The sequence below is a fragment of the Barbatula barbatula genome, assembly GCF_947034865.1.
Source record: "Barbatula barbatula genome assembly, chromosome: 16".
Lineage (NCBI taxonomy): Eukaryota > Metazoa > Chordata > Actinopteri > Cypriniformes > Nemacheilidae > Barbatula > Barbatula barbatula.
Genome location: NC_136779.1, coordinates 14,627,061 through 14,654,968, shown reverse-complemented (window position 1 = coordinate 14,654,968; position 27,908 = coordinate 14,627,061). Strand labels below are relative to the sequence as shown.

At 38.6% G+C, this 27,908-nt stretch overlaps 1 protein-coding gene across 5 annotated transcripts in view; it reads right to left on the bottom strand.

Annotated features, from left to right (window-relative positions):
• The window catches only part of LOC306906175 (myosin phosphatase Rho interacting protein), a 35,718-nt gene that overhangs the window by 3,598 nt on the left and 4,212 nt on the right, over nucleotides 1-27,908 (bottom strand). For 2 of the 5 annotated variants that reach the window (XM_079477322.1, XM_079477321.1), the window contains exons 2-19: nucleotides 25,097-25,174; nucleotides 24,783-24,848; nucleotides 18,328-18,479; nucleotides 17,774-17,858; nucleotides 17,491-17,665; nucleotides 16,882-17,326; nucleotides 15,493-15,622; nucleotides 14,260-14,367; nucleotides 11,813-11,869; nucleotides 10,348-10,416; nucleotides 10,136-10,225; nucleotides 9,782-9,891; nucleotides 8,615-9,149; nucleotides 8,385-8,522; nucleotides 6,799-6,852; nucleotides 1,076-1,223; nucleotides 843-960; nucleotides 148-307 (exon numbers count right to left, since the gene is read on the bottom strand). In XM_079477322.1, the coding sequence (XP_079333448.1) occupies nucleotides 148-307; nucleotides 843-960; nucleotides 1,076-1,223; nucleotides 6,799-6,852; nucleotides 8,385-8,522; nucleotides 8,615-9,149; nucleotides 9,782-9,891; nucleotides 10,136-10,225; nucleotides 10,348-10,416; nucleotides 11,813-11,869; nucleotides 14,260-14,367; nucleotides 15,493-15,622; nucleotides 16,882-17,326; nucleotides 17,491-17,665; nucleotides 17,774-17,858; nucleotides 18,328-18,479; nucleotides 24,783-24,848; nucleotides 25,097-25,174 (2,718 nt within the window). Of the gene's footprint in view, nucleotides 1-147; nucleotides 308-842; nucleotides 961-1,075; nucleotides 1,224-4,239; nucleotides 6,853-8,384; nucleotides 8,523-8,614; nucleotides 9,150-9,781; nucleotides 9,892-10,135; nucleotides 10,226-10,347; nucleotides 10,417-11,812; nucleotides 11,870-14,259; nucleotides 14,368-15,492; nucleotides 15,623-16,881; nucleotides 17,327-17,490; nucleotides 17,666-17,773; nucleotides 17,859-18,327; nucleotides 18,480-24,782; nucleotides 24,849-25,096; nucleotides 25,175-27,908 lie in introns of all 5 variants that reach the window. The other 3 variants (XM_079477324.1, XM_079477323.1, XM_079477320.1) reach the window with 2 other exon arrangements.

Sequence of the window (27,908 nt, the reverse complement as noted above, 5' to 3'; positions counted from 1 at the left end):
GATTCTATTCCACTTTATTATGAAGAGAATATTTTTCTATTTACCCATGACAGATAAGGGGGCATCATTATTTTGGCAAATCTGTTTTGTGCCACTAAGGATGCAAAAAGTCACTCTTTCTCCTTGCAGGTCAATGACCATGGTTACCTGGTTGTGCGCATTGAGTTCCTGGTTCTCCCGTTGGCACTGCCTGAGAGCTTGTCTTTCAGCCTCGAGAGCCTGGGCCAGGTGAGCATTTTCTAAGCACTTTTGAGAGTACTGTTCCGATAACACCTCAATCTCCCTCTGGTACGACATTAGCTCCTCCCTGCAACGTACGTACATACAAGCTTTTATTTTTACTTTCATATACTTTCAGGTGTCAACCTTTGATAAAAGAGCAAGGGCTCTAAAGTCTAGACAGATGTACAGCCAAGAGCTTGAGGGCAGATTATAGGCATGTAAACAAACAATGGCTCTGAAAGAAACTCTGGAATCGCTCTTGATTTGGCAAGGCATAACCATCTCAGGGACTTGGCAACTGGAGGCAGTCATGCAGTTGAGATTCAGGCACTTGTCTTAAACTTTTATCCACTTATATTAATGTGGCACAGTACGCAGAAGTGTTTGCTTAACACATTTCAACAGAATACAAGGAATGTGTCACTAATGAAACCACAATAGCAGTGTGAAGATCATGTTTGGCTCTTGAGATGTGGCTTTTCAGGTGTACACTTTTCAGAGTACATTTGTGTAATTTATCTACAATTAAAAATCTGCAATGAAGTGATAAGGTGTGGCTGTGGTAGATTTAACTGCAAGCCTGTTATGGTTCACTGAACAACAAAGGAGTAACAACTGACTCGTGTTGCCTGCGGATTTCCTCAATGTCTCCGTTTTCATTGTTGCTGTTGGCCTTGCGTGCTTTCTCCAATTCCCTCTCGAGCTCTGTCCGATGTGCGTTCTTCATTGCTTCGATAGCTAATAAAATAATTGAAAAAAACCTGTACTGATTATTTAGTTTGTATATGCAATGTTAGAAACTACACACAAACCAAACACAAGCCACAAAAAAGCTTTTTTTATCCTGGCTAACCAGCAATGGTCGCTGCCGTCTCTTCAGCCAGCAGTCTCTCCTTATCCTCCTGCAGCTTCTCCAGTTCCCGCTGGTATTTTTTTTGCAGCTCATCTATCACTTTCTGGTGGGACACCTCCATGGCAGCAAAGCCCCGTTCACATGTAGCCTGTAGGGGTGGAATCAGACAACAAGGATGAGTTTGGTCCACATTGTCTGGGTAGATTCTAGTCCACTAACACTTTTTGGACAAGGACGACACTTACACAGACGACACAGATTAGCAGCGTGTAGACAACGGTGTCTACACAAAGCTAGAAATGATGATGAACATAAAGGGGGAACATAGGCCAGTGAGAGATGGCTAACATAATCCCGTCCACAATAGTGGAACTATGGAATGCAACTGTGACTGCTTATTTAGTGGCTTCAGAAAATATTTCAGCACTGGTGCTATTTTTTGCAAGTAGACTGTTAAGCTGTCTGTAGGCCTGATCGGATGAGCGAAACTGTTGTTTTCATAGGGCTAAATTCCATGAACAAGGTCGGTCTCATGAACCAGTGCATTACAGCAGGACATCTCCTGCTGAGAGTAGAACAGCTTCCGGTCCACATATCACAACCACACCTGCACTTGTTTATTAAACAGCTCTCTGGCTGGAAACAAATTTCCTCTTTAGTAAAATAAATTCTAGTTATAACCTTCAATGTCAACATCTTGGATTGAAATATAAATAGCAATAAATACACGAATTTAAACAAACTGTACGTGTGTCATATTAATGTAGTTTATGATTATAAAACGCAACCCTGAACATGTAACCGTGAGAAGGAAAACATAAACTTCAAAGCTTTTAGGATGGGATGTAACACTATCAAAATCTCACTGTTCGATATTACATCGGTGTAAAGCCTAGGTAACCAAGGATGTTTATTGCTATATTTAAAACAGACTTTGAAACATGACATAAGCATCATCTTTTCTTTATCCTCTAACTCGTACTATAATCATAACTGTTGCTTAGAGGTATAAGTGTGGTCAATTTACCACAAAAAAAAAACATGCTCTATGTTAGGCCCGGAAGACCTATCATTTCATACAGTCATGTGACCACGATAATATTGAGACAATTTTGCTAGTGCGATAACATGATATCGATAATATTATTATGTCCCTAATGCTTATTGTTGTTTGTAAAGGTCTGTTTATATTAAGAACAATGACTATAAAGATAACTTTGCCGATAACATTTATAATGTTATGTTTATTCTAAGCTCACTACGGAGGACTATTCAAAGTCATTTCTTGCATATGTATGGGTTTTGTGGAACTTTGCCATCAACCACTAACAGGGGACATTGGATCGTGCAACATCCAGTACACTTTCATCTTAAGTGGACATCTGAAAATCTCATTGAAAAATACAATACAAGAAAAAACTGAATTTGACACTGTAATAAGAAACTAATGCTGGTCTCTTTAAGATGACCCCGCTTATCACTAAAAACTGACTCCATGGTCACATTATCACGAAGCAAAAAAACAATCATACTATTTCATTAAATACTCCCTAGTTAACATATTTGAATCACAACTGAAACCCTAACTGAAACGGAGAAGAAAACAGTATATTGATATTCTATTCTAGATTTTTAAGATGTTGGTCAAGACTTGGAAATGTTCCATTAAAATTCAATTCAATTGACAAATGCTACGTCCCAATTCGCCATACTTATAACATGCACTAAAACAGGGCTGTATAGTGCGGCGAAAAAAACGGTCTGTGCTACGAATAAATTGAATCGTGTAGCAAGCATGCGATAAAGATTCGAAGGAGCATTAGACACTTTTTTTGTGAAGTGCGTTTATCATTGTGCTTGTTTGTGTGTGAGGTTAACAAATGGCGCACCACTATTTATTTTGGTTTATAATTAGTTTTTGCCATTTAAACTTGTTTTCCCGGCTGCTGATAAATGAGTCCCTTTATCTAGAGCCCTATGATCTGCGTGATGTGGGAAAACATGGAAGGAATCAGGTAAGCGGAATTCAACCTTTTAAATATGGCCTCTGCCTGTTCTGTGTGTCCTTGAGTGAATGAGTTGCAGACTTTAACATGTTACAAGTATGAAAACTCGTGGAAATTTGCATGCATCTGAATATACGAGGACATAGAACAACTCTGTGGATGAAGTTCATATGTTTACGTTTATTTTAAGATCGTTTCACTCCCTGCGTTCCATTCAGAAGTGATCATCCCTATGCCCTACTCCCTTCTGAGAGTAAAGCTCTAAATGTGTAAACTCTAGTGAACTCTGAGTGAAGCTGCCTCAAACACACACTAAAGCATCTTTGTGACGACCCGCCAAAATGAAAGTCAGCTTAATCCGAACCAGATGAAAAGAATAATTGACTTGTAGTTCATTAATAAACACTTTAACATTTACTGTAGTAAGGTCAAAAAAACTCTATAGCACACAAGAATTTCCGTTGTTGTCTAGGCAGCAATGTGACCATTATTTCGTATGTAATGTTTACTGTATACTTTTATTTATGGAATCTGTGATGCATCACTTAATTCTATTAATAGTAGAGCGTCACTTAACTCTGCCCACTTATGTTTTAGTGCACTTTTCACAGGAAACAGACCATCCAGGTACTTCAAGAATACTAATTTTAACATATTGTCATTTGGGAATACTACTAATTGTAATTTTGAATACTTTGAAATTTAGGATAGACTGTATGTGAATTGGTACGCAGGGCATTTCTGTACATTAAATATGAACTGTCATAAAAATAATTTGAAATCAAACTGTTACCTTGCTATACTGTGTTTTAAGCAGCTGGCATTTTGCAGTCATCAACTATAAGCAGCAATTTATGCACAGAACAGGCAAAGAGGTTAAGTATTTTAGGCTTCGCTGCGAAATGACTAATATTAAGTTTGTAATATCTGTGAGAGTGTTTTAAATTATTGCTACCTTATTAGGCATATCCACACTCCTAATATGATAACGTATCATGCATACCTAATGTTAACAGCCATGCGTCACTGGTGACAGTTATTAGGCTAAATCAAAGCACAACAGAGAAGGGTTAGTATAAGAAAAGAAAGGGTTGGGTTTAAGGTTGCCACAAGAAGTCATTACGAACGGAGAAGAGCAAGGACACGGAACTCCTTGACCTTAATGTTTTCCAGATTTTTCTGGTATTTCAGACGCAGCAATGTCGGATCCCCTTCGCGATCTCGCTGACTCATTTCCTCTGACAATTCCGTCAACTGTGACACAAGCTTTTTGATCCGCAGTTTGAGGAAAGCCAAGTTGGGCTTGCCGTCTTCTCCAGGTTCGGCATCATGGGGGCCCACAGCGTCTGTAAGCTCTTCCATCTCTTGGTTGAATTGTGCTATCAAGTTGCTACACTCCATCTCATGCTTCTTCTGAAGGTTCTCCATGCACAATGTCAGGGAGTCGATCTCTTTCACGTTCTCCTCTGACCTCAGCCTAAGAGTCTCGCCAGCTTTGGCCACTTCTTCTCTCAACTTGTCGGTTTCTCGCTCATACGCCTCTTTTAATGCTCGCAGCTCCTGTTTATGCCTAGCCACCATGTCCTGAAGCTGAATGGCCTTGTCCAGTGAGTCGATCGGTTCTCCTTCTATATGAATGTGTGTAACAGCCGTCGAGTCCCCTGTGATTGAGCTCTGGAAATTTGACGTGGCCGCCTGCTCGAGTTCAGATCGGAGCTTCAGGTTTTGTGCTCTCAAATCAAAACAATTCACACAGGCACCTACTTGTAGATGTGTCTCCTTTTCTAAATATTCCTTCTCCAGCATGTTCAGTTGAATAACCAAGTATGTACACGTCACATCCAAGACAGCCTCACGAATATACTCGGACCAACATCGAGATCCATTGATTGAAAGGGTCAAAGCCAAAGATTGGAGCCGCTCATCTGTGGGATCCCTAATACCTGAAGCTATCTGATTTAATGAGATCACTTTCTTTCCTATAACGCGCGCAAGACTTTTTAGGATGCAGGAATAAGCGTCATCGCCAAACAAGTAATTCCATGTTTTAGATTTTTGGGTCGTCTCGTCGCTCTGTAAACTTCCAGTGCTTTCTTCTGTGCAAGTTGTAGGCGTTACACTACCTTGAATGTCTTTAGGGTTGGATATTGTATTCATAAAAAGCAGCAATTTAATGTCCATTAGCATGTGCTCTACAACATTCCTTATGGGGCCAAGGGGTTGCTCACCCCCAGAGCCTTTCTGACTTTCCTCTAAACCTTCTAAAACTTTATATAGAATCTTTTTCTCAAACATTTCCTTTAATCCTACCTGATTTTCACCCAAAATGGCCTCCATGTCAAAACTGGATGAATCGCATTTCTTAACTTCACTACCCTTCACCAACATATCAAGCACATGATTAAGTGACTCAGACTTTCTCCTGAACTCTTCAACTACTTCCTCAATCCTATCATCATGTCGCTGCATCAACTCCTGGCACTCACTTTCTATTCCCAATTTACTACCAAACGTTACTTCCGCGCTAGCCTGCTCCTTCAACGTCCTAATTTCTTTCTGAGCATCTTCAAACATTTGACTAAACATCCTTGTGCTTTCTTCATTTTTGGTGATGAGCTCTGTATTCTGAGTCGTAAGTTCTCTGCAGATCTGCTCAACGTTATGAAGCATCTGCTCCTTTACCGAAAGCTTGGAGTGAACGACCTCAATTTGTTGTTTGAGTTCTTCCGTCTCGGGAGGTGACTTGTCACCATCGTTATTTTCTGCCACCTGAAACCCAAGACCTCTAAGCGTAGCCTCTTTAAGTTGCAGTCTTTTCTCCGTCTCTTTCAAATTATTACCAAGTACCTCCAAATTAATGAGAGCTTCTTGGAGCTGCTGTGATTTTTCACCAAGTGCTTGTTCGTAAACATGTTTTTCTGTCTCTTTATCATCCTGCTCATTCGTTTCCTGGATTACGTGGCCTTGCCTGCAACGGAGTCTATCGAGCTCTGCTTTCAGCCTGTCAATTTCTCTATCCGCTTCTCTTAGCTGGTTAACAATTTCCTGATAACGCTGGTTCAAAGCTACGTTTTCATTCTCAAGCAATTCAACTTTCTGTGACAGATTTCTGCTTAAGATTTCAGGACGCTCTTCTCTAGAACAAGCTGATGTATAAGGGATCTTCAGACCTTCTAGTTTCTGCCTCTGAACCTGTCCCAGCATGTCCTCCATGGTGACCAAACGGGCTTCATAATCTCGGATGCAATCTCCAGCCTTTTCCAAGCTTTTCCTCAGCGTCTCGTTCTCAATTTCCTGTTGGCTCTTAATGCTTTCCTGCAGCTTCTGGCATGGTGTCATTTCCCCTGACCTACTGTGCTCTTTTCTTTCCTGTCCTTGAGTACACTGTAGCCAAATACATTCGCTATGCGAGTGTACCAGCTTTATCAGCTCCCTTAGTGTCAGAGGCTTACTGACATCAATCAAGTTCTCAAGCTCTCTAATCTTATCCTCAATATCAAAGAGTGTAAAACCAACAGTTTTTTTAATGGAATTTGAGGGACAGATATCTGAGGTGCAAGTTTTTTGGGTGTCAGAAAGGTAAGGTTCCTTTGAGGACCAGTGTGAGAGAGAAAGGCCAAGCTGTGCCTGCATGTTGCGCTTTTTCAGTTCTTGCAGCTGCAGGAGTTCTTTGGTTTCCTGGTACTTCTGTGTTAAGCTCTGAGCTTGAGAACTAACCAGTTCTGTCCTCTTCATCTGGGGCTCTGTCTCAAGACTCAAAGGTGACTCCAGCTTTGAAAAGGGGACCAGACAGTTGGTTAACAAACAGCATAATGCTAATCATTTGTAGATTGTAATTAAATTTCCTTACGTTTTGAGGATTTGAGGCAAATTTATACTTAATTACATCATCTGTGTCATACGACTAAGGTTAAAGAGAGAGTAAATACATTTAGCTTCTTTTATGGAATGATGCAAATTAGAACGCTAGAAAAATTAATGGCAGAGGTTAGTAAATCATAATAATCCATGCATATTAAGTGGTTAGAGAGCCATTTCTTGGGGTAAGTAACGCAAAATTAGTGCTAGCTAGAAATGCCAGTACAGTTACATGCCATACAGCTTTTCATACAAGACTATTGTTCTGAATTACACTGGCTCTAGTGAGAAACCTAAAGCAACCACTACTGTTTCAAATAATCTGCTCAAATTCCTTATTTCGACAGTATATTCCTTTTGAACGTGAATAAAAACAACAACCCTTAATGCTGTTCTAGGTGCAGATGAAATTGTATCCTGGACAGATAGTCTCTTCGAGTGAGAACTTTATATTCAGAACTATACCAAGTTTAAGATAGACACCAAATATTTGCTTTTACCAAGAAAAAAGGTTATACGGTAAAAGTACGAAAATAATTTTTAAAACTAAGTGTCCCACACAAGGCAAGTTTGATATACAGACAACGTCCAGTTACAGCTTAAAAAGCATTACAAACAATATTTTCTTTACAAAACTAAGACGACAAACACAATAACACAGACAGACATACAAACAAGCACACATACGTCCTCACAGATTTGAATACTCTATAGCATTTATGAAAAAGAACAAGACAGGTTAAAGATGGAATGAATGAATGGTTAAATATGAATAAAAAATATCATGCAAATGTTTCCTTGAAATGGCAATATTCACAAAGTACTTCTCTGCAGAAGATCCAATTTTAGTACCCTTGAGATATACTAATACTCAATGTAATATCATTCAAATTGGTAAAAATGGTTTTTGAAAATATCCTTTTATTTTAATAAAAGTATTTTAATATCCTTTTTATGACCATATTAAACTACTGTGGAAATACTGCAATTTCAGAGTATTTTGTTACAGTTGAGAGTAATTTCTTAAAAATGTGTTTAGCAGGCTCTACTCATTGAGTATGAATGTATCTAGAGGGCACAATTTATAACAAGAATATTTTCATGCCATCTTTGCATAGTGTTTAATACATGTTCAATGAATGTTATTCATGTCTATGCTGAAACATGCAATACAGCTTGCATGAACTGAAACTTGTAATGTGTCATTTCGCTCTAACACGGCAAGAGGAATCTTTCAAGTAGGGGCAAAAGGATCGCAGGAAACAAATCTGTTCATTTACATGCAACAGACTCAAGACATGCAAAGCACGCATTTGCAGCTTTGATGGTAAAGATGTAAGCCATGTGTTTTTGTGCTTTCCTAATAATAAGTTCAATATAATAAACATCATGTTTGAATGAATATGGTATAATAAAAAAATGACAATGATGTAAATGTGGCCTACCGGTGAAATGTAACCAGCACGGATCTGCTGTTCCCGCTCGAGAGCATGTTTAAGATGACCCTCAAGTTCAAGCTTGTGGCGATTGGAGTCCATCAGTTGCTGGTGGCAGCTCTCCAACTGGGCCTTGAGCTCTTCCACCTAGGGTCCATAACAAAGAGCAGTTGTGAGTTGTGAACTTAACAGGATTTAACTTCAATTTATATCTTGCATAGGGTGTTGCAAGCACGTACCCCTTTTTTGTAGCTCTCTACCAGCTTCTCTAGCTCTGACGTGTCTCTAGGCTGAAAGGATGAGGGCAAGGGCACTCTCTTTTCCTCTCTGATGGGCGTCTTCTCCACCTGCTGCCAGCGCTGCTCTATCTCATCCTCCACTTTCTGTTGCCGCTCCACAGAAGGGGGCGGTGCATCTACCTGGACCACGCCCCCACTCTCAAAGTCCATCTTTGCACCATCAGTAACAGGATCGAAAGATGAGCCGGTGACGCTCTCATATCTCCTCCGCCTTTCTTCTCTCCTCTTGTTGCGCTCATTGGTTATCTCGGCCTGCAAGGTGTCAGCTTCGTGCGCCCTCTGCTGGGCCAGAGCCTGGGCGATAGGTCGAAACTCGGCCCAGTCAAAAGTCTTGGACCTGCCTTCGCGTCTGCGTTCCCTCACCCGACTCTTCTTGACCCCGCTGTCCCACTCTACTGAGGTTGTCTCGGAAGCCTTGAAATCCTGAGTGATAAGACTCTCAAAAGGTCCGCATGAACTGTGGTCATCTGTCAGGCTGTTCATAAGGAATTTAATAAGGAATATAAAATGTATGTCAAAATTATTTCTGTTGTACTTAGTGCTTGTAATTGTTTCTAAAATAAATGTTCATGTTTATGTATATAATATTCTCATCCATCAGGCTGTTTATAAAAAAAATATAGGAATTTTTTTCATTAGAATTTATGTAAAAAAAAAAATGCTCGAATCTTCTAAAAGAATCTTTGCCTTTACATAGTATTTTCTTACCATCCAATATAGAACATACTTCAATTTAGTTTCATTAATGTACATTGCATAGAGAATAACTTGCAATAATACCATGTATTGTTTTATATATAATGTATGTGTTTTATTTATGTAAAACTATTATTTCCTTTTAATTATAATCTTTGTAAAGCTGCTTTGGTGAAAAGTGCTATATAAATAAAATTGAACTGAATATAATATACTTGTGTGTTAAGTAAATTTATATGTACATATAAATGCACAAACATGTATATATTTGAACTATATATATATATTTATATTTAGACAATGTAAATTACATTTAAGCTTAAAATTATATATATATATATATATGTAATTATTCATTTTATAAACAAAAATATTATATACACTAGTACTATATTGGGGACAGTAACAGACCTGGCAACATCTGGGGCGGTGGACGGCCGGACGTTTTTCAAAACTGCTTGGATCCAGTTGCGTCGAATTCCTGCCGTCATGGCAGAGAGTGTATGAACCCCCTCCTGAGTCTGGAGTAAACAAAATTTGAGCACAAAAAGATCAGAAGAAGAATGAATGATATTCCAAACCCCTGGAAATAAGTACAAAGACTGTTTTATTTGCACATTAAAGGACCAAAAAACTGCAGTGCTTTGATAAAAAGCAGACATGTTTCATCTGATAACATCAGAATCACTTACAAATCAAATACATAACATGTCGAACATAAAAGCGAAGAAAAAAAAAATCAGGATTCGGCTTCTGCACACTTACGTGAATCTGAAAGCCATAGTTGCGTTGAGCTTGATACTCCGTAACATTATAGCATGTACTGAGGTCAATTTCTCCATCAAGATCACATGCCTGTTGATACATACAAACAAAGATTACACCATTGAAGGAAATCAATCACACGCACATAACTACTAATATTCCTGAAGTCAACGGCAACAAAACACAACAAATAGCTATAAAATGTTCCCTACCTCTTCAGCAATAGAATCCTTGTAGTATCGTAGACTGTGATCCGTCAGCACAAACCAATACTTCTTCCACTGAATCAAAAAGATGAAAATAAAAACTGTCAGATCACAACACAGACCTCTTGGTCTTACAAACTCCTGTATCTATCTGATGTATAGACAGGTTTTTCAAGACATTTATCCTGCGTTAAAGACCATGGGGCAAAGGTTGAGAGGCTATATGCTTTCAACTTTTACCTATTGAAGCAGTACAATCAAAGTGTAATATGCCATTTAAAAAGCTTTGAGTGAAGGGCAAACATTTGAGCCAAGTAACTTTGATCAGCACCATGACAGGAAAACAAAGATTTGTATTTTCTCAACACTGCATCATTTAACAATTTTAGCACATGCTAACAATGATTTATTGATTCACATTACCCTTCACGTTTACTTCTGTCTCACAAACACCCTCTGATGTTGAATTCTATGTTTCATATCCGAAAACTAGCGACACGATACAGTTCTGAGATATCTACCTTTTCGCAATGCGCGAAATTACCCATTATGCCTTGCGTATGCACGTAGAGCTGATGCTTAAGACTTCCGGCTCACCGCTTGATCTCATTAGTTATGCTTAACCAACTTATCTTGAAAGCTTTTAAACATACGTTATAATACTTTTATGTCATTTAATGTACATATGAACTCATAATCTAACTGGAAGATATTGTTACCCACGCCAGATATAAATAAACCTGATCACATCACGTTTAATCTTTTATAAAATAACACAGCATTGGAGACATCTGGATGCTTCAGTGTGACTGGTTCTTGTATGTAATGTAGCGATACAGCTGCTGTGTTGCTAAACGTGCCTTTATTTATAGAGCTACAATGCTGACTTGGCCAAACATACACTTAAATACATACATTACATACAAAATACTTTAAAATAGTGTGTATTTCCTGCGTCATCCAATGTGAATACTTATGTTTGAATACAGGGCAACTGTAATATTTAACTTAAACTTCATTAGTTATTATAATAAATAGGAATTAATTAATAAGTGATATTATGATAATGTCACTTGGCTCTGGATGCTTGCATCATGTGTCAATAGTGATGTACTATGCAAAAACAATAAAGTAAATAACGAAGTAAACAATATATTGTGATGTTTTGAGAGGTGCAGAATGCCGAGCTGTCTTTAAATGTTATTTACTTTACGCTCTTGTTGTGTCACGTGGTAACACACGTTCATAAGGTTTTTTGAGCTTTCTGTGGCTATTGTGACAGCCTTTTACCGCAAAAATTATTCGAGAATCGTAATTTTTAGCCATTAACAGACATGTCCTCCAACATAGTAACAAAACGGACGTGCGGGGCATCAAACAGGAAGTCTCTGGCGCCCTCCATGGAGACGTCAAGAAAAAGGTGGATGAGCAGCGAGAGATTGTTTACAAAGAAATATGAGCAAGAGCTTACCTGGCTTTGTTCGTCGAGTTTCACCATCCAACCTTTCTTGAAGTTCAGCAGGTCTGGCTGTAATCCAAACAGGAAAAGGATATTAAAATAAACAGAAATAACCAAGCTATTTGTCTTTAAAGCATACATGTGAGTTCAAACAAGCCTCCATGCATGATAAGTAGAACAAATACCAGGTGGCATCTGAACAGAGAGAAGAACAGCCACTAAGATCTGTGTGGGACAGTTTATGATGACAATTTGCTATACCTAGGAGAAACCCTAGGATCAGGAATCTAAAATCTTTTCACCAATTTTACGTATTGCAAGAGCATAACCACACAACCAACAGAAAGCGTGTCATGCTCTGTAGTTCTTTCACACTCTTGAGTGACAGAAAAAGTTGATTCAACTATTAAATCACTGGACTACTCAACTGATTTGCATTGTTGCATCAGTCCACATGCCAATGTTTTTACTTTTCAGCTTTTACTTTTTGGTTTCAACAAAGACTCCACACAGTTGAAACAACACAACAGCCATTTGTGTATTTTGTCCAACAGTGTTAAGTTTACAAATGTGCATGTCTGAGTAATTGACTAGTGAAGTACTCATTCTGAACCGTCCTGTAAACTTGTAAAAAGGTTTCTTATCATTTGTTTTTGGTGTTGCACTGATTTTCCAAACACACGTTTGCGCTGCATCCCTCATCTAAATCTTTTCAGATGAATACATTGTGTGGTGCAATGTGACATCAAGTGGATGAGCTGTGATCACATGTTCATGTGTACAATGACAAATACATTTTTATTGACATATTTTGTTCTAATTAGATCGTCTTATTTAGTATCAGATTTTTCACCATGTAAGGATGATGTCACAGCCAACCTAAATATAGGCAAAGATGGTTACTTAATCTTCTTGCGTGGCTTGTGATTATAAACTTGAAACGATTAAAATAAAAGTAAAATGTAGTCCTGTGTAAATGTTTTTTAAGTGGTTGTTTTTTCATCCTAACACTGTGTCGATGCAGCGAGATATTGTTTACAGCGGATGCGGTGCGACAAGAGACAATAGAACGCATTAGAACCCATTATAATTCAACATTGTGTCCACACCGGATGTGGCACGGTGAGGTGCAACTATCCCATTAGAAACAAACTGTGTGTCGCATCGTATCCTGTGTAGACACGGTGTAATGCTTATATTAAATGATGTTTATGAAATTTTTTACTCGAGTAGTTAACTACAAAAGCCATTCCTAGTTAAACGGATAGTTCACGCAAAATGAAAACTCATAATTTGCTCACCGTCTTGTCATTTCAAACCAGTATGACTTTCTTTTTTCCACAGAATACAAAAGATGATATTTTGAAGAATGTTGGTAACCAAACAATTGCGGTACCCATTGACACAATGCTTTTGTGTCTATACTATAGAAGTCAAGATTGTTCGGCTACCAACATTCTTGAAAATTTCTTCTCGTGTGTTCTGCAGAAGTAAAGCGTCATACAGGTTTGAAATGACAAGAGGACGAGCAGCAAATGATCACATCATTTTTGGTTGAACTACTTTGCGAGTGCTGGACAGTGTAACAAACACACACTGACAATGCAATACCAAACCAAACACATTTTACATACGCAGATAAGCACAGACATAAAGACTGGCTCCCAAACACACGGATCTCAAAACAAAACATACATAAGTACACAGAAACGCCTAAACGCACACACTCGCTAATCAAACAAGCTCTCACAAGAACAAATGGGAAGTAAGAGAACAGGAATGCACAGCTGGATGCAGCGAGGAGGTGGAGATGACCTGGGTAGGAGAGAGCAGTACGCTACACCCGACAGCAACAGTGGGAGGAAAAGGACGTCCGTGGTCTTATAACAATAGTAAACAAATACCACAGAAAAACAAGATGGCCGTCAGTATTAGTTTGGGTAGACAAACCAGTGGAAATCCATTAGAAATGATGTACTACTGTGTACCACTGACTGCCTGAATAATTGCAGCCATCAAGTGGGGTCAAAAGTATTAAAGCCAGACTGAAAATCGCACTTGAATCCTGAAAATTAACATCGACTTTTTCATAGACCTCTGTGTAACCTGAAAAACAAAAAATTGGGGAGCAGCGAGCGAGTTCTCAATACAAAAGCCTGAAAGTCTACATGAATCAAAATGTTAATTATATCATGCTGACTGAAATATTCCAAAACAGTAGTCCATCTTTTGCTTCAAAACATGCCAAATCCTTCTGCTCTCCTTAACCTCTGAACTTCAGAGAACAACAGAGGCATTATGGAGGATTTGGAAGCGGTTCACCTCACACCCTTAGTACACAATGTTCGCTGATTACAAAGCTCCTCTCTTAAAACTTCTTGGAAGCAGGACACAATTTCAAATCCATAGCAGACTGTCGAGTGTCTTTGTGAGAAAACAGAGAGACAGATTTGTCTTACTGTCATGACTGATTCGGTAGTCCTGCGGTCCAGTGACTTGGCTCTCCTCAGTGGCGGCAGGGTTGAGTGATGGAAGTCTGAACCTTGTGCGGAGTCCTGCTTCTGCTCCTAAAATGGGATTAATGAAGTGACAGGTTACGTTCACACCTTGAGATTGCGTTTAGAATGATACAGAAAATGTCTGTATTTCAGTTACGCTTTTTGTATCACATCAAAACCCTGGGCTGACCTTGAAAGCAACACAAACAATACCAAACTTCAGCCCGAGCAACTCTTAGCCTCATTGTAGATTCGGCTTAAAACTTATGTCATACTGACAAATGCAGCCATTTGCAAAAATAATCCCTGTTATTATTCAGAGAAGTTTAGTCTGGTAAACAAATGGTGTCTATGCTCCTTTAATGACCACATAGACGTAAAACTCCACGATAAAATCACAAAAGAATGCCATAAAAACAAGATTCCTGATCAAAATCTGTATCGTCCACATTGTCGAGTAACCACCAAGCCTTGCAATGAACCAGCATAAGTGGAAACAGAAACAAAAGGAAAGGTGAACAGCTTTCATCATGTGTGCATGATATGAGGATTTTAGTCTGGGCGGGTAGCAAAAAAAAAAAAACAAGCCTGACAAGATACTGTAGCTATGTAAACCTACCAGCCATAAAGGCAAGAAGCACTTAAATATGGCAACCGTTCTTTTTGTCAGGGAAAATTTATTTGGCCTCAAGCACAGAACACACTGAGAAAGGAAAGAAACTGTCAGGAGAATGTAAACTCATTATGGAAAGTGGAAACTCATTTAGACCAAAAGGTTACTCGTATAAAAGCTTATGGGGTAAAGAGCTGAATTTTCATACAAAAAAGTTTAAAAGTCAACTTAAGCGTTTCAAGTGTACTACAGGGCTCAATGGAGAAATGACATTTTGTCCATTTAATCCCACTTATACAATTTTCAAGAATGTTGTTTATTACACCAAACACTGAAGTGAATAGTCTGTGAGTCACTGACATTTAGCCATACATCTCTTTTAGCATTTCACTGAGAAAAAGCAAGTCATATGAACCGGAACAAAACAAGGGCGACAATGTACATTTATAGGTGAACTCTTCCTTAAGAAACTTGCGTGAGCGGGCTGGTTCTCCAGGAAGTGAGTGATGACAGTGCTGGCTGTAAAACGATCAGTGTCTCAGTGTGTATGAACACTGGAAGCATCACAAAGTATTCATTACCTCCCGCTGGAACCGTCTCATTTCACTTCGGCCCTGTCTGACTCCACTGCGGCGTGTCTCTTCCACCTCCATTCTCTCAGCATGCTCCAGCTCCAACGCCTCCAGCTTCTCGATCACATTTGAGCGCCCACTACGAATTCAAAATGAGAAAGACTGTGTTAGTGACTCAAAAAACGAACAAAAAATAAGTGAAACTTACACAGCCTTACAACTCTCCACCGAGTTGGTTACTACAACATTGTAAATATTTTTAAATATTTATTTATACATTGTCATATTTGTGGAGATGTGTTTTGTCAGGCCAGAAATACTACGGATCCATTAAATACATACTACTGTCTGTTTCTCATAAGTGTGCTTGAAGATAGAAATAATATAAAAGGTTATGACCAACTTCGTATGGGCTCGGATTTACAGTAAAAAAACACAGTAAAAAAACAAGGGGAGAATGAGAATTTAACATAATTTTACCTAAGAAACTTAAAAGGTTTATACACTTAATGAGTGTGCTTTGGTGATGATGTGATATGATAAAAACACATTTACATGTTAAGTGTGCCCAAGTACCTTCATAAAGTCACAGTAATCTAAAAAAGGGAATTAATATTAGAAATTGGTTAAATGTGAATGTGCCTCCTCACGATTCTGATGAACCCACGTTCATAACCATTTCTTGACTCTTGCAGAGAGGAAGTCAGTTCACAATGACAAAGTCTGAAAATATTGAATGACTTTTAAAAATGTTGCCCTTTTTGGGGATATGCGCACCATTGTCTCCCTCCTTAAAAGGAAGCAAAAAAGCCAGTGAGTGAGGTATTGATGTCACATGATTGCTCACAGCCTCATTGGCTTCTTGGTACAACGTGGCACAATTCCCAAAAACCCGAACAGAATCAAAGTGGAGACTCTTTCTTTTGGACAGGTTTATGAATTCTTCAGTCCTGCTCATCTGTGAATGGTCTCCTTGTGGGGAAAAAGTAAGCTCGCTGAATGGCAAATACACTCATTTTTATTTGAAATGTTCTGTGATTAAATGATTGTTCAGACTTCCATCAAAAGGTTCCCCAAAATGTTAAATGCATTGTAAATAACATTTAGTGACATGTTACTTCAATCACAAGTGCTACCAACGTTAGCAGAGCGAGAAATATGTTTCTCTGCTATGAATAGGTCCATGTTGCAAAAAGACTGGTATTTAGTTGCCTTCATTTGGCCTAATAAGGCGCATGTTGGTTTATCTTCTCTGCTGGTCCTATCCACACACACAGCTCTCTTGGGTCTCTGTGCGGTCTAGAGAAAACGCTCATGTGCAAATGCCTTTAAAAGGAGATGGAGAGAAAATCTAAAGCGAGAGAGAAAGGGCGTATCAGGGAAAGAGCCCATGCTCACCTTCTCTCAGGGCTGAAGACAGAATCTTTATCCAGTCTTTCAGGACTGCGGAAACGGCTGCGTTTTTCCGCCTTGCGTGCCTCACCGTCACTGCGGCGGGATAGAGTGCGATGGACGCGGCCAGTGGCCTCGGTCGGGTGGCTGTCGGTGCTGGTGACGGTGTTGCCACTGGCATCCGAGTCCAAAGAACTCATAGAGCCGCTGATATGGGAGCCGTTGGACAGCAGACTGCTGCCTGATGGGAAGGGATCGCTGGGAGCAGGGGAGAAGCAGCGGGGGATGCCCCCCAGCTCTCCGCTGTGCCTGCTGGAAGAGCTGCCTGTGGGGGACAGGGGGCCGTGAGAGGTCTGGGAAACTGCTGAGTGGAAGGAGAGCCCGCTCCGGTCCACCTCGTCCCCGTTTACAGAACTTTGATCTGAACACCGACTCAGAATTGATCCCTCACCTATAAGAATATAATGAAACCATGTCAGCAAATGGCATGATTATAAATACAAAGCTCTGCTAAAGGCTAATTTTGTTTTGGGAGAACATTAGCATATAGATGACATCAAGTATAATACAACTAGGCTAAAAGCCACAAAAAGTTTTTTTTAAGAACTTCCATACCTGCAGAGGGCAGCTGTGAGCCAAGCGGTGCCATTTCGGTAGCGGACCACGACTGGGACACATCCGCCTCTCTGTTCTGCAGCTCCTCTTGCCATATGATAGAACTGGTGTCTGGAGTCTTCTCAGGATCAGGGATGCCTGAGCCAGTCACTGCTACCTTCGCAGGGCCTGGCTCCTACAAACAAATCCATCATTTCATTCATATATGGTTTATTGCCGCTGATGCGCTGACACAAAAAAGATCCAACCAAAGTTGGCCTAAAAATCTAAAGGCCACACATACCTGTGAGGTTGCTGGTTCTACTTTGCGTTTCTTCTTTTGATTTTGCTTATTGGTTCTTGGATAAACCACTAGCTGTTCACTCCATCTGATGAAAGACCAAAGGTTATGGCACTGATGGCATATGACATGCTCACCTTCTCATTGCAAAAACATTTCTATATACTATGTATTTATGTTTTTGGGGTGTTTAACAATGGATGTTAATGTTTCTGATTAACAAAACGTCATATTTCACATATTTCAAGTCTTTTGTTCACAATATCTCACTTGGCACTGAACTTTGAGCTTTATAATTTTGAAGGTATTGTTTATGCTCTAACAGCGACATTACACACTAACTAAAGGTTGATTGTGATGGAAAAATGCGAACTAAAATATGATTGAGGGGAATGGGACCTTTAAAATGGACCCTCAGTTATAAATGGACCTGGGAGTACTGCGCAAGTGTTTAGCAGATTTTTGTCAATTCCGGTCAATTTCCATTTGCAATAAATACAAAAATGCGAGTGACATTTGTGCGTAACAATAATTTGGTGAGCTGAACCATCAGATACCCATTGATGATCTCTTTACTGTCTCCTCGGATGTAATACTCCTGCTCAGGGGTGATGATGCACAGCGAGTTCTTCTGTCCAGTCCTGGGTTCAGCGTCTATTACGTCTGTGCAGAGGTTCATGTTGACAGTTCCTTGTGGCAATGTGCTTGGCTGCAAGAAACATCAGATGAGAAAAAATATTTGTACAGTTGTTTTATTTATCTGCTCATAAATTCATTCAGTCAAAAAGAGATCCAAAAACATGACATCACAATTTTACACACATCACCGTGTCAATATACAATATGCATAATTCCAAATGCTGCTATAACTGAATATGTTTAATGCTTTGAAAAATGCTGACAGCAGCGAATAGACTTGGCATACTACTGTTACATGGAATTGTAAAAGACGATCAACAAGCTATAATGATGTGCCCATAACAAACAATACGAGTCAGCACAGGGCACCTGCAGGATAACACTTCAGAATACAACAGCACAGTTAAAATGCTGTTCATTCGCCTCTATCCATTTATTTCCTCAAACTTGATCACTGTATCAAAGACCTAGACTGACAGAACCAATGACTCCTTCAAGGTCTTTTACACTGAACAACAGTGCCCTCATTCCTAACAGTGTACACTCCATAGTTGAAATAATATATCCATAAAATTGGAAAAATTATTTAATCAGAAGGTGCACAATCAAATGTGTGAAATTATTTCCTTGGGCAAAAATCCAAGCATGCCAAACATAAAAAAATTTTCATTAGACAAGTTAGATTTTAGCAAAATGTTTTTGAAATCGATGGACTTGGACTAATGAAAGAAAGCAACCAATAAGAGCCCAGAATAGATTTAAACTCTTCAGTACTGTTTACAAAACATCAAAGGGAATGAAACCTCAAGAAACCAGTTCACAAATTGCTAAATGTACAGTTTTACATATTCTAGATTGCTTCTTTGAAAATGCGAAAATGCAATAGTTTAAAGAAACTTCGAACTATTCAAACTAATTCAGTCACAAGTTAAACACAAAGTTACATTTTTGTTATTCCATTTGGCATTGATATTATTTCAAAATGTTGTAACCAAAAACGTTTAAACTTGCAGTTAAAATACAGTAAAAAAGTACACCTTCCAGGGTTAAAATTAACAACATTTAAATTAATATGAGCTTTATTGGACAATGGACTGTAACATGCAGGATGCTGAAACTGAAATGAAACTGCTTGACATTTCATGTCAACAACCCATATGCCAATAACTGTTGCCAGGCATCCGGTTACCATATCATCAAATTTACCACTTCAGTGGTGGTGTACATCACAAACAACCCGTAAAAGCACTACAGAGAAGTGAAATAGCTGAAGCCACCAGACTGAACACACTTTACATAATGAACATCCAGTGAATCCAAAGGTAATGACTTAAATGTGATGAACACACAATCAAATCGTGTTTGATTCTTGGCAACTCCAAATAATTTAAGTGTTGGCCCTTCATTCTGAATGCTCCTTTTCTAATGCTTGACCAGTAATGAGGTGAGAACATTAAACTTCACCACTAAGACTTCACCACAGTTTTTCACTATATGACAACATAAAGATGAAGCTGAAATGTGATGAAAAAGTATTAGTTTGAAACTCAACTAATACAAGGAATGTAATATAAAATTACATTTATGCATTTGGCAGACACTTATCTAAAGTAACTTGCAGAGAAAGAAAGTTTGTAGGAGGACACAAGCATTATATGGAAAAATACTACAGGCCAGTACATTCTTCAAATGTTTTTTTATTGTGTAATAGAAAGGAAGAAAACGCTTTCTCATAGAGAGTCAACGATAACACTTTTTGGATGAACGTTTCCTTTAAAGCACCAGACTGAGAATTTTGCGAATTTAGATCCTTATAGTCACACTCAACCATCTCGTAATTTCTGCCCTGGCTATTATCAGACGTTCCGCCGACTCTCGATGTGAAACAGGTGCTGTCTTTTCCTGATTCCATTTAAGGCCATTTTAAGTGATCTAGCTATATTAAAAGCAGCCAGTAAACTTCAGGGAACGCCAAATATGGCAATTACAGTGTCATAGTTTTAAACTGCAGCAGTGTTTCTATTTCACTAAAGTGCTGCTGAGGAAAAAAATCTCAGTAATGAGACACCAGCAGTGTAAGAACAGAAGACAAGACAACACATTTCACATCACTCCTAGCATATCCCTGAAAACATGAAACAATTGTATCCTTTTGTAACGCCATAAATCTTGAGACATCTTGATGTATCAGTTATCTAACTGCATAATATTACATCCAGAGGAGAACTAAAATAAAAATATAGAATGAATTCCTGTAAAACTGCCAGTTGCCACAAACGCACAAATAAGACATCTCCAGATAATGGAGCAAAATATGAGGCAATGCTCAAAACAGAAAAGTAAACAGCCAGAAGCTAATGTTTCCTACAATGAACACATCAGTTTATAATGTTTAGTAGTAAACGTGCTCATAGCCAGTGAATACATAAAAGGCATGAGCTTGATATTGGCAACAACACAGAGTATAAGTTTGCCAAGCCCACCATTCATGCGCTTCACATTATCCAAGTTCTGATTCCAAAACAACACATCAAATCCCATTTCCTTTCATTGTCTGGCTTTATTACCACTCAACTATTTTTAGAATTGTAATAAAATAAACATAGTCACGCTTACTTGCCAACTTCTCCTAAAAAAACTATTAAAGAGTCGAACACAATAGAAACAAGATTTATTGAATAGGCGTCTCAGTAAATACTCATCGGTTAAACAAAGGTCAGTGGACAAGTTTGCCAAAATAAAGAATTCTCCCATAAGTTCCTCACGTTTATTTGGTTTCAAATCCAAGTTATCGTTTTCTCTTCTGGATCACAACCTGTTAATTTTGGTTGATGAATTAGAAATGCTTACAAGGCTATCATGTGGAAATCTTTCAATGAAACTCCTTGTACATATTCCAACCAAAGGATAGCTACATAATGCTTAATATAAAGTTCTCAGTGTGCTTATGAATTTGGGTTGAAATACAAAAAAGCCAGATGGACAAGCTTTAAACGTGACAGCAGTATTTTGGGTTCAACTCTAACATTTTATTCTGAACGTAAGTAAATCATATCCCTTTAGCATGGCTTTCCTGATCCTCTGAAAACACCCCAGTAATAGACCTCAGTCACAAAAAAAAGAGAGTGCATCTATATCATCCTTCTAATTCTTATATTTTAAGGCTATAGAAGAACACAACATCATGTAACACCCGGCAAACAGCAGTTCTTCTATGTTATAGAGCAAAAACTAAGTGTCAGTAGATGTGAACTAATTGAAAACGCTTCCAGTATCTTAAAAGCCATGCATTAGGGGTGTGACGGGACACATCCCACGAGACTGGGTTCACGAGAACGAGCACCTTTTTACACTTTTTTTTAAATAAATCCTCAATGATGAAATATATAGGGGGATATAGTCTTTTATGTAACTTAAAAGCACAAAAAATGTTGGCATTATAAAATCAACTTGTACTTTATGAAACAAAATAAACTACTATTTTAATGAATTATGTTATGCAGTAATAAACAGTGTGTAGACACTGCTAAATCTCGTCATACCCCTACCATGCATCCAATCCAACTTTTTCATGCCAATATATTTGACATTCCTGAATTTAAAAATAGATAGAGCGGTTCTAAAAGCGAATAAATGCAATCGGAAACCATATAAATGTGCCAACAGCTAACCGTCTACAATTAATGTAATCTCTATTTTTTACTGACCATTGTTGTATTTTATCATATTGTCATTGTTGCAGTGTTATATGTTGAGCATCAAAGATAACACCCATCACCTGTTGCAAAATCACTTCAGGTTTATAATTTTGCATATTTTTGACCATTGACCTTAAATGTGCCTTAAGGACATTTGTGGGGGTTTTCCGCACACAGAACTTAGCCACAGTGTTGAGTTTCTGATTGATGACCAAAGTAATGCATCCTAAAGCTAAACCAGTTGAGAACCACTGGTCTTTACCACATCACATACTGGAGTTACAAAAATAAATAATATCACGATGCACCCATTTGGCCTTAGCTGTCATGATGAGATCATTTTCATTGGCCTTTCTAAACCCAGCGTCTCATTGTAGGTATTGTGGCAAGGCCTTTGCGGAATGTAAATTTCAAAGCATATTTGTCATTTCGATGTGGTTTTGGGGGTCTAACGTTCTCAGATTATAGCAGCGTCACCACCAGTCCTCTTTGGTTTCTCCAAATAAGGGCATATTGGGGGAATGCAATCCTGAGCCTAGACTTCAGTACAGAACATCTGACTAGAGCTGCACGATCAATCGTCAAAAGATCGCAGTCTCGATTCAAACACCCACACGATCTCATTAATGAAAACCCACGATTCTCCTGTGTCTATAACACCAACGACTAAAGTCAAAACGCTCTTATCTGTGTTGTTGCTGCAACTGAAGCAGAGAAAACAATCAACATCATTAGGTATGAAACAACGTCACAATCATTATTTCTGTGTCAAATGATCGCAGATGTACTAGGATTAAAGCAGGGAGGGCAATTCTATGAAAATGTCAACCTTACCATGAAATTTTTTTGTTTTTACCATAAGTTTTTACTATGGTAACAGCACAGATATTAACATTTGGTGGTTCAAATACACATGAGATCTCTCTTCAAATTTTCAAAGCATGTGTTTTATTTTTAGCGCATCTCTACCAAATAAGTATGCTTAATGTGTATGCTTAACACATCTTAACTGGACAGGTTTGAAACAAAACAAACGACTGCAGTTTGAGGCAGAGACGAATCAGAGTGCGTACTTATATTTGTCATTACAGTAAAAACACGCCATGAGAGTGTGAGGTGCTTACTGTATTTACGCTACTAGAGAAGCTGCTTATTTTTTATGTTGAGTGAAAAGAGCATGCTTGAAGAAAGTTTGATCTGAACCAACGTTCATGGAACCCAAAACAAAACTGGATAGTTCACCCAAAACATTTCTTCACCCTCATGTTATTCAAAACGTTTATTAGAGCTGAAACAAATCCTTGAGTAACTCGAGTAATAAGAATAAAAAAATAACTGAAGCTATTTTTTTTGCCTCGAATCAACACTTAATCCATTTAACTACAGCACAAACGGAACACTGCGTTTCCCCACTGACCAGCGTTTATGTAAACACAGAAGACGCTGGAGAATAAATTACAGAAAAATATGCTCTTAAACAGAAAAAGTTATTATCCGAATACTCGATTAGTCGATTGAAAAATCAGTAGACTACTAGATTACTAACATAATAGCTAGCTACAGCCCTACTGTGATTTTGCGTCCATACAATGAAAGTCAAAGGGGACAGCTGAAATTAGGATTGAAATTACAAATAATCAATTAAATTCCTCTATTATACCCAAAACTGCTACTGTTCCTTCGACACACTAAATAGAAAATGTCATATAGCCAGAACACTGCTGTTTAAATACCCTAAAGTGGCCATTTTCTTGACATTACTTTAAAGTATGTTCGAAATCCCCCTCGCACAGATTAAAAGGCTATGAAGACAACAGAGCTGACAACATTTTGAAAGCAAAACAATTGCAGGAAACCTTGTAGTACCCTGAACTAGGGCTGTTTGTCTTCATCCCTCACTTGAAATAAAAACAATGTCCTCTCTCTGCCATCTCACACAATGATGTGACAACAGCCAGGCAAATCTTCTTCTGCCTACTTTTACACACAGGAATGAGAGATTGCGCTGCTATAAGCGAGCAATTCTGTAGTAACTGAATGTGATACAGCCAATGTAGAATAAGCAATAGGAGTCAAGGGTCACTAGGGACACCGCACTAGGGGCTCCGGAGCTCTCAATCTTTCTAGTGAAGAGCCTGTGTGTGGGCCTCACTGTTTACATACAAACGCTGTAATCTCCAGCCAGATCAGGCAGCTAATTTGGTCACCCATGTCACATTCCTGTGAAACAAACAGTCCGAGACAGGCTCTCATTAACCACAGGACAGTGTTCCGATGGATCACATCACATCTGCCTAGACTTACTAGCTCATTTTCTCAGAACTGGTGATGAAGCAACAAACTGTTTCATGGATTATTTCACAGTTATATATAATTTTCTTATATGGTTATATTGTCTTTTGATAAGAATCCATTGAGGTGGGTGTTTTTTGGGATGTGCCATCTTATATTTTCAAAAGAAAGTACAGGCTGGAAAGAGGTGATTGGGGTTGGTTGATCTAGAGTTGGGAAAGGACCAGTTGTGGAGCCATCAAAGTTGCCTATAAGACCAACAGCAACAACGGTCGAGCCAGCTTTGAAAAAAATGCATTTGTGACAAAAGATAGCAGTGAGCCTTCTACACATAGGTTTGATGTAAAACTGTGTGATCAAAACTGTAATAAATGACATCTTACTGATTCATCCAATGCAAAGCGCAAGCAGCCATGTTCATATAGGACAAAGAACCGCCGTTGCCATTTCTGTGTGAAAATAAGAAATAATTCATGTCAAGTTGTGAATTACAAACAGTAAATTACAAAGTGTTCAAACCTTACATGTACAAGTTATTACCATCAATGCCAAATTATCATATTAAACAGGCAGAGTAGGCATCAACTCAAAATATAATCTGATGCGTGGGATTCTACATCTGTCCTCTCACGCCATGCATGCCATACTAAACCAACCTGAAAGCAACCCCCGAATCACTTTCTAACCATTCTCTTACCCTTGATCTCTGCATTGGATTGTCGAAGTCTGTCCCCTCTGGAGCCAAACAGAGCCATCCCCCATAGATTGGTTTGGCCTGCAACGAAACAAAAATATTATATCAACTCCTACATAAACAATAGTACATGTTTAAGGAAGTCAAAGGCAAACAATTTTGGGCTTCATTGTGTTGATTCTTTCCATCTTTCAAAACAAATCCTGGAACAAGAACATGCAAACCACAAAGGCAACTTGTTGGAAAATATGATCTTTTTGACAAACAAGCCTGACTACTTTGAAAATGTAGGCTACTGCTTCATGAAAAGACATAGCTGAACAGGACTAGGCATGTAAATATAGCTTCTCTATAGTGTAGACAAGCAGATGTTTTGCCTCCAAGGGTAAGAATGTAATATCAAGCCGCGTCTCACCTGGAATCAAAAATGTGACCTTTTTTTAAGAAATAGTTAACCCAAAAATTCTCAGACTCAACTGCTGTCCCGGAGTCTGTGTTCAGCAAAAGAAAGGAAGTCATACATGCGGCGTGGCATGAGGGTGGGAAAATTGAGAGAATTTCATTTTTGGGTGAACCAATAATTTTAGCTGACATGTCTGACAAATTAAGGAGCTTTGTCACATCATCAAATAGAAAAGCACAAGTATTTTTTGGCAACAAAGATCAGGCCCTCTTTGCAATTAATAAATCTAGTATGGAATCCAAGATATTAGTAAAGGAGGAACACATGTAAAAGTGATGATCAAGCTAAAGATGCCACTTTACTTTTGCTGTACAATAGTGTATTCAACATACACAGTCAAATACAATTTAAACATTAATATTCATGCAGGGCTCTAGACTCTGGTCACACTAGTGCGACCCCCTCTCTCACAATTTGGTCGCTCCCTTTTTTATAGAAATCATAATTGGCCTTGAGACCTCCGTTTATGAATCTGTTCTGTTCATTTGTAACACTGTCTTTCAAAATAGTGGGCTATAGACCGCTTCATATTTGCGCTTTAACACTTGCGAGCCCAATAAATCAAAAATAAATGCGAAGAAACTTTGTATTTGTTATTTTATCGGTCATTAGCGGACATTGATGCGCTAATTGGATTCGGTCTTCCGACCTTACTTTTGATAAACAGGTGAGGGAGAGAGAACACCGACGTGTTCCGGCTTCATTAAGCTCAGAACGATCGGAATATGACATCAATGTTCCATGAGATGTAGCGCTCTAACATTGCTTTAATGCTGCTCGGTCTGCGCAATACCAAATGAAGTCAAACACACACTTTAGCTTGGAGACAGGGGGAGTGCACGAGCTCTCTGCTTTCCTGCACTTATCACAAGAACGTCATTCACCACTCATAAATCCCATTAAATGTTAAAATAAATATTTTGCGGGGAAATATTTTTTTACTCACTCGCACCAATGACCCTGTGAAAATTTACCTTGCACGTTAGAAGCAGCACTCAGTGGTAAAATACGATAGTCTTGAGTTCCATCTTCAACTTGAAATCAAAATAATTGTTCTGCCACACTGCCATTGTTAACTACATAACTTGCTTACTGTATTTTTATTTGTTAAATTATGAAACACAAACTTTACCATGGCTAGCTGACCAAGCTAACTCTTCAACTGTCAGGAATGCAAATGGATGCGATTCGTTTGACATTTTAGATCGGCAACTTGAGAAGTGGCCTGACTACATAACTCATATTTCACCTTAGGTCGGACTCGGCAGCGATGCGCCTTCCTCCATTCTTCTCCACGTGAGGCTGTTTACATCAGAGTGCACGTGCATATGACACCACAACATGAACGCATGCAGTGTAATTTTTTTACCAGTCAAAGAAAAAAAACAAGGACATTGTTCTTTGTGGTGATTTGAAGTGCCCGCGGAAACACTACCGTTGGTTTTTACTAACGTGGGGCACCGTATTACCGAACACCAGCACAAGTATAGGCGCACCGGAAATGTACTTTGTTATTGTCTATTTTGTGATTGAAACTCGTTTCCCGGAGTTCATATAGACTATATCTAGAGCCCTATGATTTCCGTGATGCTGACAGACGGACTCACGAATTTGTATCTCACTGTATGTGGACATAAATATGACATGAACATCATGTCCAGAGATGCCCTGAGATTTTACTTCAGGTGCATTTAGCCCTTTTCATTGTTTGAGAAAAACTATCATCACAGAACTACACACAATGTCATAATACTAGAATGAAATAACACTGTAGCGTTCTATAGTATTAGATTTAGCAAATTGTGGTATTCTTGTCCTAAATTGATCAACTGCAGTATACTTTAATATTTATATTTACTAAGTAAGGTTCAAAAAACACTATATTGTCTAGGAATTTCTCTGCAGTTTACTATAGGCCTAGTAAATACTATACTATAGGCTACTAAATTATGGTTTCAGTATGTGGACAAATATATTACTATTATCCAATAAAACACGGACAACACAAAACAATACAAAATGGGTAAACAAAATATTATATGTCCCTAAGTGATCCATTTGTATGTTACATTAATGTCCTTTGTTGTATATTTATATGGTGATCTGTATTTTAAAGCTATAATAAATTGCTACCTGTACAACTGTTTGGCCTGTGCTACAAAACTTTAAATCTCTGTAGCATCAGTGCTATGTGCAAAAAAGTTAACGTACAGCCCTTATTTCAATTCAGATCGAGGACAGAGATTTTTTTGTTATGAAGATCGTGATATGCTTTTTGGGAAGATCGCCCAGCCCTAGGTGGCACACCCCTGCGTTTTCCTCCACACATTGAAGACCTGCTTCCTCTCTCTA